The sequence below is a fragment of the Mirounga leonina genome, unplaced genomic scaffold (genome assembly GCF_011800145.1).
Source record: "Mirounga leonina isolate KUSES-001 unplaced genomic scaffold, KU_Mleo_1.0 Mir_174, whole genome shotgun sequence".
Classification (NCBI taxonomy): domain Eukaryota; kingdom Metazoa; phylum Chordata; class Mammalia; order Carnivora; family Phocidae; genus Mirounga; species Mirounga leonina.
In genome coordinates, this window is record NW_023270451.1 from 22,305,256 (window position 1) to 22,321,823 (window position 16,568).

At 35.2% G+C, this 16,568-nt stretch overlaps 1 protein-coding gene across 2 annotated transcripts in view; it reads right to left on the reverse strand.

Annotated features, from left to right (window-relative positions):
• Positions 1–16,568, reverse strand: part of SGCE (sarcoglycan epsilon) — a 67,857-nt gene that overhangs the window by 31,202 nt on the left and 20,087 nt on the right. For both annotated transcript variants that reach the window (XM_035020592.1, XM_035020593.1), the window contains 3 exons: positions 9,942–10,064; positions 8,190–8,347; positions 1,920–1,992 (listed from right to left, as the gene is read on the reverse strand). In XM_035020592.1, the coding sequence (XP_034876483.1) occupies positions 1,920–1,992; positions 8,190–8,347; positions 9,942–10,064 (354 nt within the window). The remainder of the gene's footprint in view (positions 1–1,919; positions 1,993–8,189; positions 8,348–9,941; positions 10,065–16,568) is intronic.

A 16,568-nucleotide genomic window follows, 5' to 3' on the forward strand; every position in this document is an offset into this window, starting at 1 on the left:
TGACTAATTTCCCATTAGGTCTCTCAGAGCAGGAGACAGCTGGGCAGGGAGTCAGACTGAGCAGGATTATCCTCAGATGCCACTCTTATTTCTTTTCCTAAACTCATCTGGGAGAAATGGCGTGTGTGTAGGCCCTCCTCAAAGATGTGTCCATCCTAGTGCCCACAGACGTTCCGTCCAGACCAGCAAGGATAAATGCATGGTATTTGGTTCACTGGTTTTCATATGTAAAAGGCAGCAGGGCAGCTCTGCCTGAAATGAAAATGGAGGCTTCCAAAACCTGTCTACTCTTCCTCCCTCACCAACCCACCTTCAAAATTCCCGATTTAGATGAATAGCCTGTAAAGCCAGCTTCCAATCCTACAGATGTCTAGCAGTCCTCCATTAGTATCTGCTTGAACACGGGTCCCTGCACATCAAACATCTAATTAGGATACCGGTATATTCTGGATCTGCCAGGACTGAGAGCAGACTTGAGAAGGAAGTTCAAACTGTAGATCAGGCTGTCCCGTAGTCTGTAGGGACTCCTGTACCTGAGAATGGGGAGCCCCCCCTTAAGAGCATAAAGGTGAGGTTAGTGGTCCAAGCCCACTGTAATGTAACCATATCACTGCACTGATGAACTCCTAAGGAGAAAGGGAATGTTGTGATGATTCTGATCATTAATGGTATTCCAACTCTGCAGGGATAGCTTTAGGCAGGATGCAAGCATCTAATTACAATTGAAGTTGGGAGTGAAAGTCTTCCTGTTCCAAGCAGGAATACCTACCAAAAGCCCTTGGGACGTAGAAAAGGGAACAGGAATCTTCTGTCCAGGCCCACAGAACTGGGATTTGGACTTGCTTTTCACATATGAAAGTCACTTTAAACTTTAAACTAGCACACTTGTTGTCTGCAATTGATACTGCCAAAATACCTGGGAAAAAAACTCATGGAAAGGGGTGCAAAATCTTTAAGCAATCTTCCCAGTTATGTTTTGCAGTATCAATTCCATAGAAATTACTCTCCTTCATACAGTATAAAGGCAATTTTTAACTCAACCTTTATGAACTACCACGAATTCCAAATTAGTATTTGCTCATTTAATTGTACTTGCAAATAGAACTCTGAATTCCCTATTTAGGATGCGCAATTGTTTTACTAATTTTAGGGGTAAAAATGCTGTGTCCGTTCTTCTTCTGTTACCCTCATAAATGATATCTAGGATAGAGAGGCGTATCCCATGATATATAAATTTTAACTACAAAGTTTTTAGCAGTACGTATTTTTCCCAATCAAATGCCAAAGTCAGATCAGAATATTTGACAGCGCAATTCTTAGAATATTCCCCATGTCCCTAACATTCCAAATCCTTGGGAATCACTTACAATTTGAGTATATGTAACTCCAAATTGCTGATGGACTCCAACGATGCATGATTAGCTATTCAGGAAGAAGACTGTGACCCAAATTCCAGTTTATTTCCATCAACAACTCTCTGTCTTCACACACAACTAAACCACTACCTATCATCAGTTTTGTAATAAAACTAACTACTAATTACTGATCGTGTACCCTGTGCTCAGCCCTGTGTTAAGCACATTTCAATCCTTAGCTCAGAGACTCCTTCCTTACCCCAGACTTGGGAGAGAAATGCTAGCCTTAGTCTCATTTTGCAGATAATGAAACCAAAGCCCGCAGAGATAAGTGGCCTATGTGCTTGGCTCCCTATTCTGAGCTTTTCAGCACCAACACCCATCATGATATTTTATAACCAATTAAAGATTGCTTGGCTTTCTTTTCTACACTTTACCATTTCATTAGTTACGTTAGGTATGTGGTACCTGAAAATCTTTAACTGTATTTTGCATAGATACAAACCATAATGAAATACTTCTTGCAAATAAGAAAACAATCAGCAACATATCTTCCATACCTACCTTCTGCTGACATTATATTAATTATCAAATTATGCCTTGCAGTCTCAAAGGTACGCCTATTGTAGGCAGTTATCTATTAGAAAAAGAAAATCATATTAAAGAAGTGAAATGTTATTTGGGAAACAAAATTCATTAAGGACAAAATGAAAACAAATTGTCGTTCTTTCCATTTTCATTATTTATGTACTTACAAAATGTGCCTTCTCTAGGCAAGAACAACTCAGAGCTTTTAGCAATGTTACGGGAAAATAAATAATTAAGCAAGTCTATTTAACATGCTAAAACAAAAAGTTAAAATCAGAAAGACCCTTTTACAGAACACCGTTAAGTGCTGGCAGCAATGCAGATGCATCATTAGTAAATGGATTAACCATCAGAAATTACTTACCACTGCCGTTCTAAGATTTCAAAAAAAACCAAAAAAACAAAACAAAACCAAAAACAAAACAATATATTTTTGTACTTTTAAATGGAGCTTGAGGATTTTACTACAAAGTACCCTTTAAAAAAAAAAGCACATCTTCTGTGTTGTTTGCATTCAGTACTAAACTGCACACCAACCAGTCAAAATATGCATGAATAACCCCTTAGAAATCATATCTCCCTTATGATGGGAGTAGAGCTGTAAGGATCACAGTCTATAAGGCTTATGGCACATGCCCCAAAACACAAATCAATACCTTTGTAGAGTCAAAGATTAGTAAACATTTGCAGAGCCAATGAACTTACATCAAAGTCAACTCAGAAACAGCCACTGCAAACAACAAACAAAGCAAAGGCCAACAACAGGATACGGCTTCAAAAATTAAGGACTAATTAACTTTATAACAGATATTAAATCACTCAGACAGGTCTGCAGTACCTCAAAAACAACAAATGATTGTGTAATGGTCTTAGCATCCCAGCACTAGCCTCCTGGCAGCGACTGAAGCTGGAGTGAGCACTGAGACGAAAGAGCAGGACAAAACTGACTCAAACTGAAAAGAACACTCTTGGCCGTTTAAAAATAAATACTGAAGATTTTTATAGCATCGTATTTGAGCTTTAAATGAAAGAAATCACACTTATCAGAAATATTATTTGAGCGAAAAATAAAACATCGGAATCTTGGAATAAACAAACATTTAAAATATTTCAAAGTACATATTCTGAAAAGCATATTATTGCACAAAGTCAAAAGGATTTTTCTGCCCCCAATTTGTCAAATTTCTGTTGGGTTTAATGACTTCCTTGTTGCTATCTGTTGGGACACATAATCAACAAGGTTCACTCGGGATGCTAAAATTAAGACTAGTCATTAAAATAAATTAGGAACTATTGTTCACAAAGAAGCAACTGAAATGATGCAAAAAAGACTTGAGAATCTTCATGATTTTAAAGGTTTACCTTGCAAAAAATTTAATCATACTCTCAATGGAAATAAAAGTATCAATTTTCTACTATTTGTTAGACTATCTCACAGCTAAAACTCAGAAACATTAGACATTTTCTAGCTAGTGGCAAGATTTTTATGGCTAGCCTTTCCATAATTATCACAAATTTCATTATTATAAATTTCATAAATTCTAATTTTTTTTTAAAGTCACAGGCTCCTGAAGAGGGTGAAGTATGTTTCATAAATCAGGAAGAGAATTTTATTACCTGAATTTATATTTAATGCTTAATTTTAACAGCTGTAACAGAATGCAGTCCTTCTATCACTTCTAATGAGATATTTAAATACAGTAACATTCTCAATCAAATTTTACTTATCATGATGATCTGATATGAGGAATTCTTAATCTCAGGAAACAAACTGAGGGTTGCTGGAGTGGTGGGGTGTAGGAGGGATGGGGTGGCTGGGTGACAGACATTGGAGAGGGTATGTGCTATGGGGAGCTCATGTTAAAAAAAAATAAGAATACAGTAGGAAGGGAAAAATGAAGGGGGGAAAATTGGAGGGGGAGACGAACCATGAGAGACTATGGACTCAGAAACAAACTGAGGGTTCTAGAGGGGAGGGGGGTGGAAGGATGGGTTAGCCTGGTGATGGGTATTAAAGAGGGCACATACTGCATGGAGCACTGGGTGTTATGCGCAAACAATGAATCATGGAACACTACATTAAAAACTAATAATGTAATGTATGGTGATTAACCTAATATAATAAAATAAATTTTACTTATCATGATGATGTGAAGTCCTTCATGGCAGAGAGGTATGTGTGTATACTTTTTTGATCCCCTATTCTAGAACAGTGGCTGATCTATTTTAGATGTTTAATAAATATCTACTGAATAAATTAATCAGGGGGGTTATCTGATTAAATATGAGTTTAAGATATGCAAAATTCTTTTATAGAATTTTTTAAATACTGTAAATGTTACTATATATGAATAAAGAAATGTTATTTACAGATTAATCACTACTTGTGTTAATGAAAAAGATGTTAAATTTTCATCATTATCCTTTTAGCATATTATTTGACATATTCATAACATTTACGGTATGAGAACATCATGAACCCCTGAGACTCCTGGCTCAACACACGTGTTTCTCTCCTATCCCTCTCTCCAAACAGAAGTAGCCATTTTGAGTTTTATGCTTATCATCCCATTCATTTTAAATATCATCTTATGATAAATGCATGTATGCTTAAAATCCGTTATTTAGTTTGCTTGTTTTTGAGCTCCAGAGAAATGTTTAACTCTATGTAGTCTTTTGGAACTTGTTTTTTTTTTTATTCAACATTACGTTTACAACATTTATCCAGGTTGCTGGGCAAGCTGACATTGTTGCTGTAAACATTCAATGATATTTAATAGACTTGTATGGTGACAGATGGTACTTAATTTGTGAGTATGGCATAACTAGAGAATTGTCAAATCACTATGTTGTACACCTGAAACTATGTAACATTGTGTGTCAACTCTACTAAAAAAAATTTTTTTTTAATTCACTGTGTGAAAACTCCACAATTTATCTATTCTGTTGATGAACTTTCTATCTGTTTTCGTGCTGTTAGACTTTTGGGTCTCCGCTGCTCTGTGGATTTCCAGTGTTTTGCTATACAAACATTGTTCAATAAGCCTGACTGTCCATGCCTTCAGTGGACGTTTGCAGATGTTTCTTTTGGGTATATGCCTAGAAGTGGGACTGCTGGATCATAGGGTACAGTGATATTCAGCTATGTAAAATATTCAATACTGTTTTCCAAAGTACTTATCCAATCCCCATATCCATCCTCAATAACTTTTACCAAGGGTCAAATTCTCATTGTGGTCTTAATTTGAACATTTTTCATTACTGATGAGAGTAAGTGTCTTTACCTAATTGTCATTTATGTCTTCTCTTCAGTGAGATGTCTGTTCATGTCTTATTTCTGATTTTCATGTCTTATTATAGGAGTCCTTTTTTATATTTTAGATACACATCATTAGTCAGCTATATATTTTTAAAATAACTTCTCCCAGTTTGTGGGTTGTCTATTTTTTTAATGGTTTATTTTGATGAACACCAGTTGACAAGTTTAACACAATTTCTCAATCTTTGTTCTCAAGTAAAAATATGTAGGTATTATATAAGAAATGCTTCCCTACCCCAAACTCAGAAAAATATTCTTCAACATTTTCATACACTAGCTGAAAATTTTGCCTTTCACGTTTAAATCCTTAAACTATCTAGACTTGAGTTTTATATTTCTTATGAAGTAAGAATCTAATTTTGTGTTTGCCATATGGCAAACCAATCCTCTGAGCACCATTCAATAGACATCCTTTTCCCCAATCATCTGCGGCACCATCTCTTCCAAAATAAATCATTGTTCCTTATGTAGATGTATCTGTTTCTGGGCTCTCTATTCTATTAATTGATTAATTTGTCTATCTCTGTATCAATACAACCTTATGATAATTACCATAGATTTATAATAAATCTTGATATCTGGAAAGGAAAGAAACCTTTCCCCCTTTGTTTCTTCTTTAGGAGTATCTTGATTGTTCTTGGCCATTTATCATCTTTACAAATTTTAGAATTAGTTGACATTAGTTTCATGAAAAAACCTATTGCAATTTTTATTGGAATTTCATTGAATCTATAGATCAGTTAGGGGGAAAGTGATGCCTTCATGATTTTGAGTATTCCTATCCCTGAATAGACTACCTTTTCACTTACATAATCTTAGTATTGATTAAGTTTTATAACTTTCTCCATACAAACTCTGCATATCTTCTGTTAGATTTATTCTAAGTACCTTATAATTTTTGTTGTCATTAAAAATGGTATCTTTTTAAAACATTTATTTTCTCAATACTTGTTTTTCATGTACAGAAATATAACCAAATTTTTTATATTGAGCCTATAACTTACTACTAGGCTTTCTTAAAATTTTAGTAGTCTATAGACTCTTTAGATCATTGACTATTCTATTTCTTTCCTTAAATACTTACAGATTTAATATTTTTTTCTTTCTTTACTGCACTGGCTAGGACTTCTAATATATTCTGTAATAGATGTGGTGGAGGGGTTCATTCTTGTTTTGCTCTTCAATTTAAATGGAATTCCTCTAGTGTTTTCCTATTTAAGAAATGACATTTTCTCTTATTTTGGGTCAATAACCTATATAATTTTACTGAATATTTTTTAAAATTATTTTGACAATAACTCAAAATAACTTTCTTTCTTTATATCTCTCTATATTTCCATATCTACATAGATAATGGGTGTGTATACATTCTATTTATGTATCTATATATTGTCTTAAGGAAACAGATTTATTCATAGAAATCACTGAAAAGTCATGTTAATACAAACTTCAATTCAAAAGAAGAAACACCTTCTCTTGGCCAACATGGAAGCTCATATCCACAATCTATGGCTGATTAAAACTCTGGAGAAAAACTCAAAGCATGTAATCCCCTGAGAGTTTATACCACATAGAATATGTGCCACTCAGAACCTGTAAAAGCTCCTGGAAATTCCATTAGTAGTTTCTATGCTGCTGCCCTGGTCACTACCACTAAATCTTTATGGAATTGATCAGTTAAATTAGAATCTAAGCTCCTGTCGGCATCAGGGCATAAAGGACTCTCCTGCCATTAACTGCCAGTATAATTCTGATTTTGGTGGGTATAATAGACCAGGAAACACTTCTACTAGATTTTATATCCATTTATTTTATTTTTTAAAACATATTAATTCCCATTAAAGGCTCAATGTCAGTATTTTGTTTTTATTATTGTTTTAATTTCTAATACTTTCCAGGTGTGATGTTAGGTACTAGGCTAGAATCTGATGAATTCTAATACCACCTCAAGAATAAAGGTCAAACCTATCAGCATGGCTTACAGAGCCCTCAAAGATCTACCCCTACCAACATCAACACCTCTGTTCCCATCATTTGCCCTCTGGGGTGTGTCCTGCCTTCTAGTCACAATTAGAGTTCTCTGAGATCATGTGGTTTTGTTCATACCTCCAAGATTTTGATGTGTTGTTTTGCTAAGATAGCCTTCCTTCTACTTGTAAAGTGAATTCCTATTTACCCTTTTACAACTGCATCAAACAGTACCTTCTGATTTCTTCTGATTTATGATGATGTTGGCTAACAATGGATTTCCATTCCAGTGCTTCAACGACTGGACCAGAATCATGGCAGGACTCACCTCTTGCTCATCTTTCTACCACCAGCAGTGATCATAATACTTAGGACATGGTAGGAGCTCATCAGATGTCTGTTTATTTTATTTTTTTTAAGATTTTATTTATTTATTTGACAGAGATAGACAGCGAGAGAGGGAACACAAACAGGGGGAGAGGGAGAGAAGAAGCAGGCTTCCCGCGGAGCAGGGAGCCCGATGCGGGGCTCGATCCCAGGACCCTGGGATCATGACCTGAGCCGAAGGCAGATGCTTAACAACTGAGCCACCCAGGTGCCCCCAGATGTCTGTTTAAAGACTATTTCAATGAACATGAAAATTTGAAATTAATATATAAAGCAAGTGTTTTAAGTTTGTATTTATTTTCTTAAATAGAATTCATATTATAATAATCTATTTCTTTAAATGACTTTAAATTTTTTTCCACTAATTTAGATTGCTCTTTTTTTATATATAAGAACTAAAACAAAGACCTTTGTAAATGAACAGAAAGGAATGGTACATTTCCAAATGTTATCTAATGTGTTTCTATGCATAAAATACTGAAAACCACTGTCATATAATTTTAATTTCAACATTTGAAACTCAAATTACAAAAAACTCAAAAATATAATTTTGCTCTTTCTAGTTAAATTACCTCAATTATTGTTGGTTTCCCCACATTTTCAGCTGTTGGAGACCCATATAGGACTCCATCACTATATGGTGTCCTTTGGATATATCGAAGCCATCCAGGTCGGTCTGGGTAACCCATTAAATTTGTGTTAAATGTTATAGGATCATTACTAATCTCGCCTAAATAAGAAGCACAGAGTTAAAATATAAAACAGTTATTTTCGCACATGCTGCTTTCATAATTTCAATCAAAATATTTCTAAAATCTTTTTCTTATATTTGTAGCAAACTAAATACACACCAAAAAAAAAAAATTCCATCTGGGAATTCAGATTAGAGCTTCAAGTAAAGAAAAAATCTTTTTGGTTATTTAGTTGCCTAGAAATCTCACGCAACAAAGAAAGCAGTCATACAATGTCTTTGGAAATTTTGTTTTCTTTCCTTTTTTTTTTTTTTTTTGGTCACACAGGAGTGTGGAAGTTCTGCCAATAAGACAACTATCTTTCGGGAAAATCCCCTAATCATGCTGATGTAGTCATTCTCTTGAGAATTTTTTCTTTCATAAAACTCTGGACACTATCGAACTAATCTCAAGGGATATCTCAAAATGATAAAAGTGTCATCAAAACAAAAATAATGTAATTTTAAAACTTTGGAGAATGAGTTGTTAAATCCAAAAGAACTGTAACTAAGAATAATAACAACAACAGCATCATTTGTTAGAATGTGCCTGGCCTCTTCAGGCACAATTTCACCTGATTTTCAGACACACCTATAAAAGGGACTATTATTAGCCCTAATTTTACTGATGGGATATGTAATTTTTCATGTTAAGTACCTTCTCAAATGGTGAGATTAGAATTTAATCTCGGCTGATTCCAGAAACTATGCTCTTAACTACATATTTTCTCCCAAATGTTGGAGCTACTGTTCAAAAGGTTCATTTATATAGTTTTACAAACATAGAATGCCACATAAAAAAAACATTTTTTAAATAACTGATGAAAAGATTACTTTTTCTTACTGCTGGTGAGAACATGGTTATTTTCTATGACTGTTTTCAGTATGTTATTTATCATATAATCCACAAAAATAATATTTATATTAATTCTAATGCTATAATTTTCAGAAAATTCCTTTTTTATTTGTTACTTAAGTAGTTGTAATAAAACATATTTTTTTCTTGCTATTCTTTCTATATCTTCATTAATCTGATGGCATTTATGATAATCCAATATAACATAATTTAAAACAATGGTGAATTAAATAAAGCATCACAATTGGTATTATTTTGAAGGAAAATTTAATCTCCATTATATTATTATGAAGTTAAAATTATCTCATATTGTAAGAGCTTTCTTGAGAATTCTTTCTTAATACCATATTTCATTCTCTTCTACAACATATGTTTGGTCTTCCAAAAATCAATGTACTATGTAAGAATCTAAGTCTTAATACAGAAAACCATAACTGTACAGCTATAATTATTTCTATGCGAACATAGGTAGGTAGGTCCTTTGTCAGACACACAAAACTCAACACTGGAAAAGTAGAAATAAGCTTTTTTAAAAAATTCAAAAATGAGTTATTTCCTTCTGTACTTAAATTTCTAATCTTAAAATGGGAAACATCCTACAACAACCAATTTATCACATATACAGACCATTTAAAATAATGTTAATAATATTTGATCATATATCATCTAAATTATGCACACTGAACAAAAAGAAAAATTTAGTAAGTTAACCACTTTTTTTTCCCACTGAGAACATACCAGGCTTGGGGTAAGGTGGAAATTCCCCCTTAAAATACTCTCTTTCCAAAACATGAACAAAGAGGACACCTGCGGACGGGTATACATTCCGATCAGAGTGCACCTTCGAGAAAATAGTGTACACTGAAAACAAAGAGGAAAGATAAGAGAGAGAAAGGCAAATAATGAGCTATGCTTTCAGTAATTCACTTACGCTGTAAAGAAGGGTTTCACTTCTTTAGAAATTTCTGGGAAAACTAAAGCAACATGCAAGATATTGTTAAGAAGTTTGTTTTAAAGAGAAGTGATTTCAGGACAAAACATGGAACAACTCTTTCAACGTGGTATGTTTAGAGACTTTCAAATATTACGTAAACAAAATTAGGCACATTTAATAATTTAAATTGTTATTAAATAATGACATCCATAATATTTTTTCAGTAATTTCTTTTCATGGGCATTATTACCAACAAAATATATCATGAGAACTGAATGACTACATAATTACTACAGTTTTTTTTTTCCTTTTTTCAAAGCAAAGTATAAAGAGTAATTTTTAAATGGTAAGAATCTAAACTGTATTAACTATTTGCTAGACATAGCATATCAGACTATATAATGCCATCAGTATATGTAAGGTGAGTTTCATATACACTTATAAAAAATGCATTGGATACTTTTGCTGTATTATTCCTTGTATCTCTCCTCATATCTCTCCTTTATTCCATTTTACCCGATCTTGACATTTAATAAATCACACAATATAATCTATTCTACTATGCTATATCCTAAATAAGCAATAACAGATAATAAAGTTCAGTGCAGATGATTTCTTTAAATGAAATGGGGCAGATTTCATGATTTGCTGATTACTTAAGATATGTGATGTGAGTACACTAAATTGGCTAAACTGGTTTGATTAGTTCCCACCTATTGTTTTTCCTGTGATATCATCGTCTCCACCAACACATTACTGCCATACACTTGTCACTTCTACAATCTCTTTTAGTTTTTCTATCTTCCTGATTGGCTAGTGGCTGTAATTTTTAAACAGATAAAGCCAGTTCTTTTTTCTTAGTCACTGACGGATTTGTAAATGCAGTAATTAACCTTGAGAACTTCAGTGTTGCTCACCCTTGGCTCACAACTAACTAAAAGCCCTAGATAGCAAGATCATTGACAGTAAATTTTTCAGCATAAAAATAGGAACTCCCACAAAATGTTTCTTTATCTGTGAAAACTTGTCCCTGCAGTTCTGTGGATGGCTGCCAAAAATGGAGAACTGAACTAAAATATTTGGCTTGTAGCTTCATGTATCCATAGCTTTGCTACTAAAACACAACTTCAAAGGCTATGTAACAGACGGAAGGAAGCTGCAAGTTACGTTTAAACTAGGTATGTAGAGAGACTCATCCTTTCCTGACTTGCTTTGCTAGTATTCCTCAGTAGGCTTTACATGGCATTTAGAGTACCCAGCTTCTTCTCCTCAAAACATTTTACTCACCTGTGGAAATGGTCCCATTCCAAAGAACAAGAATGAACAAATCACAGAAAAACAGTGAGGATGATAACTGGCAATTTCCCCCCCGCTGGACTCCACAACGTCCCCTGAGTGCTAGGTGCTGTGGAGAATGTGAACACGAAGGAGACCCAGTCCCTGCCTTCCTCACCATCTGGCTTGGGAGACCAACGCCCACCTAACTAGGTATGATACCTGAGGTATCCTCTGATAATACCTGGAAAGATGGAGAGGAGCAATGGAAGCTGGAAAAGATCTGGAAAAGATTTATGTAAGAAGTAGAATTCAACATGGCTTGTAAAATACTGGCAAGATTCTGAAACTCATAGATGGGGATTTGGGCATTTCAGTGGTGAAAACTTGTACAAGATACAATTGTGGAATACTGGGGGGACCTTTCAAGGAAAAAAATTAAGCCAGTGATCCTGGGGTATAATTAAGGTAAAAGGAGAAAAACTGGTAAGAAGAGTCAAATTATGGAGATTTGTGAACCCCTACTGAGAAGTTACTTCATTCTATATGTAAAGGTATTTAAATTCCAGATCACAACCCTACATTCAAAGCACAGGAGTACTTTGAATAATCTAAAGGAATCTCTCCGGAGTTTATGTAACTTATTCTTTCTAGAGATTAAAACACCTTGAAGTCCAGCACTGAATTTTATTTACCTTTGTTATTTTCTTGGCACCTAGAAGGTGTCTGCCATAGCTGAATAATTTTATCGATGCCTATTGAATGGATGAATACCTTCTAGTTAAAAAGCACTGTGGAGGTAAACACAGGTGTTATATTTGTGGACTAAGTATATACATAATACTTCACTTAAATTTCCATTTTATAACTTGAATTAATTCTCACAGGTGTGTAGCAGTTTATGGGTTATCATCCGCCATTTACATTACAAACTCCTGACAGTCTCCCTTAGTTTTTGCTGCCATAAGGTAGTAAAAGCTAGCTTATAAAGCCAAAAGAAAGGTTGTTCATATGAAGCAATATATTTTTTTAAGAGTTTATTTATTTATTTGAGAGAGAATGAGAGACAGAGAGCATGAGAGGGAGGAGCGTCAGAGGGAGAAGCAGACTCCCTGCCGAGCAGAGAGCCTGATGCGGGACTTGATTCCGGGACTCCAGGATCATGACCTGAGCCGAAGGCAGTCGCTTAACCAACTGAGCCACCCAGGCGCCCCTATATGAAGCAATATTAAAATGATTCTGTTTTCTATATAACTTGGCAAGGCCTGAAGTGGGACCCTAAAAGGGTACCTGCCACTGCCTATCACCTCACTTCAGGGACTAGTACAGAACATCTCAGTTTCTGGTTCATAAAAAACTTTTCTGTGATCTCCAGAGCCAAACCACAATTCACCATGGCCCTCGTGGGTTTTGAGATGACATGCACATTTCCGTATTCACATGTACTCAATTGCCTTTCTGCAAGCTGCTGAGCCGCATCCTTGCTGGTCAGTTACCTTGGCAACTCGACAGTAAAGACTGCTTCTCTATAAGTCTAGGATGCCATTCACTTTGAGAAAAACATGATATGGATGTATGGTACATTCATCATCGAGAAATGGAAAATGACTAAGCCCTTATGTTCTGTTTGTGAAAATAATACTTCCTTTCTGTAGCATCAGTTTAAATTATGGGCACCCACACAACATTTTAGAGAAGCGCCCTTTACCTCTACCTTCCCCATTTGCTACTTACAAAACAGATCGCTCTTCAACAGAGGCTATTTGGGCAGTATTTACACCTCGCTTCCTTTTGGAAACGACAAATGACACAGGATTTGAAGTTACAGGCTCTTGTTCTAAACGCAAGCTATATAAATAATGCTGATATGGTCTGCACCAACAGCAACAACGGCTGTTACTCCGGCTAACACATGTTGTGCTCACATGTATCTGAGTAGTACTCACAAACAGAAAGCTTGAAGCATATTGTCTTCCTTAAAAGCAAATCCTGAAAATCAAATTTAAACTCTAAAAATGCACAGTACTAAAATCTAATAATCTCTGAAATATACATGTGTACAGTGTCATGCTAATCAAGCTGAGGTCACAGGGTCTGGTCTCTCTGTGTATCGCATGGCTTTGCAATTGTCTACGGCTGCAAATCCATTACCTCTGCAAACACATGCCACTGGATACAAATGAAACTGGAAACCAGTGTGTGGCTAAATCCCGTGCAAATCCATCACCATTAATGGGAAAAACAATTAAACCAAAAGTCCAACCCACAGGGAGTCAAAAACATCATCTTCAAACAGCGAGGGTAGCTAGATTTGCAAAGATTAAAAACTGAAGACAGGTAGTCATAAATAACAGATTTTTTTAAAGGAAAAATTACCTATCTGAGAAGAGCAAAAAGGTATATGGGCAAGTGGCCAGGGTAATTACGTCACCCTCCCTAAGCGTAGTTCAATGTCCTTCATTACCATACCACCAAAAACTTCACAGAAACTGTTCTCTGTACATTTTAGTCATAAGGTACAGAGAAACTACAGGCCATTTCAACAATTATGTGACAGCAGAGAGCCAAAAATCAAGTAACAGACGGTGATGGCCATAGCAATGAAGTGGGACCTCATGCTAGCTAAATAGCATCCTGTCTTCCTTTATTAATAGTCCATTTGAAATTTTCTCCCTAAGGGAGCAACATCGTGATGAGCGTGTGCATGTGAGTGCTTATTTACAATTACTTAAAAACAAAAGCAAATTTGGATGTATTTAGTAAACATTAAATTTTGAAAGGATTATGGTGGTGCATTGCTAATGAATTTACAGCATATAACTTCACAATTATCACAATGATTATTTTTAATGGCATAAGCACGTGCACAGGCACGTACCAAGTCCCTTCTCTACAAAAAAGTCCAGAGAACACTTACCAGACCTTTTCCTGCATCACCAAGAATGAGTACATGGTCATAAAAACTAGCTGCTGAGTGTGAGACCTTGCAAGTCCCAGCTAGATTCAAATCTCAAAGCTGTCTCTCCACAGAACTCTTTGAGAAGAAAGTCAGAAAGTATTGTCAGTATTCATGTCCGGGTGGCCTTTGTTAGGTACCTATTATGTGTATCTCTCTCTCTTAGATGCTTTATCAACAAATTAATCATTCTAAAAGGTCCATTTACACCATCACTTGCTAATTTTTAAGGTTTAAGATAGTAAATCCTCACTTTACCACAAACCCCCGAAGAAGGAAACATTTCAGGGAGCTGAGTTTTCTCAAGTACTGACTCAATCCTTTTTCATGATGGTAGAGGATCAGCATTTGGCACATCAATAATTGCACTCTGCTCTATTATATAACGACGCCCTTACGGACCGTTTGCTTGCCTTGTCATTTACTGATCACACACCTCTGCTAGCGGGTCCCAGTCTGCTAATGCTTTTTAAGGTTGTATGTTTTATAGATTTTCTGTTTTCTCCTCTGTAGACAACTTGTCAGCTGTCATTTCTCATTGTTATCAGTATGTTTCCTATAGCAGCTTCTCTCTCCCTTCTAATTTGCTGCTATTAATCTGCTGCAGGTTTAGAAACCAGACTACCAAATGAGGTGGCGTTGCGTGTTGAAGTAAGAACAAATTTGTTCTGTCTTAATGCACGCGGGGCTCTGCCAGATGTGAAAAACAGAAGCCTGCGTTTGCCGCATCGATTTTGGCCACCCGAAGACCCTTTTGTGGCTTATTTCCTGGTCCTTAGCTGATGTGGTATACTTCTGCTCTAATTGGGACATAGCCATTACTTGCGATGGCAGCGTAAACTCCATGTATTAAATGCATTCAGAAATAAATAAGTGTACCATAGAAAGTCTTAATTCAACCCATACATTATGTAAACATGAACTGTCAAATCAAAATGAATGGATTTAATGTGTTGTATAAAATAATTTCTTACATATTTGTTGTGTGGGAAATATACTGCATAATTTAAACAAAGAGATCTATTGATTAAGTGATCTATTACCCTTAGCAATAGCTAAGTCAGCCTAAGAATATTATAATGCACTATAATTAATAAGTAATTTATTAATAAGAAATTAAAGTCTATTCTAAAAGCATTTCAATTTTGTTAATTTGCCTCTCATGTTCAGAGAGTTTTAAGAGATAAGCTATTCAATGGGAAGCATGACAAGGGTGCTTTAACTGAGTGCAAATTACTTAAATAAGATGGTGCATATTTCTCAACTCTTCATAGTATTGCCTTGATAGTAAGTATTATCCAGAAAAAAAACTGGGGGTAAAAATGATGAAGAAGATTTTTAAAGACGTTTAAGATGAAAGATAATACTGAACCGTCATTTATCTGGTATAGCTTTGAAAATAAACTTTTGCCTAAGGACTAAGACATTTCCATTCCTCAAAATCCTCTTTACATTAAGAATCCTTATGTTAATCCTAATGTTAAGAATTGGAATATTATTTTAAAAGAAAGTTACATTAAAAATATAATTGCTAAACTTATTTTACTATATGATCACCCCTGATAATAAAACATTGTAAGTTCTGTCAGGAAAAAAATAAGACTTGTCTTACATTTTATAGCTTTAACAACTAAAAGCCCTTTCTGAGGCTCGGAGCCCTGGTATCCGTAGCACTCGGAGAAGCTGCTACCAATTAATCAGAATTGATTATAAGAGATGAATCTCATTTGCTATCTCTGCATTGAGAGAACTCATTTCAGGGTTTTCAGAGTCTGATATATTTATGGTTTCCTTCCCAACCTATTTTTTAACGTGTTATTTCTATAGTCAAATTAAAATTTAATTACCAAACCAGATAATTGCTGTAGATAAATATTCTGAAGGGCATCAGTATCCAGCCAGGCACACAACCTGTGTAGTTGTTTTTCCTCACCAAGATTTACCTGGTGTTTTATCATTCCCGCTTTAAAAATCTTGGTTTTGAATCAGAAGCTTTTCTCAGCTGTCTGCCCTTCACCTTTGAGTTTACTCAACATCAAAGTGCTGTAGGCCATTCATTTGGCGGTGGCCAGCAACCGTTTCTATTTTGCAGACCATGCCTAGGCCATAGAATTCATCACAAGGAAAGCATTACATCGCCTTTTTAAACTTCATTCCTCTAAGAGATAAGGGCACTGTTCTTTACATGAGGAAGAAGACA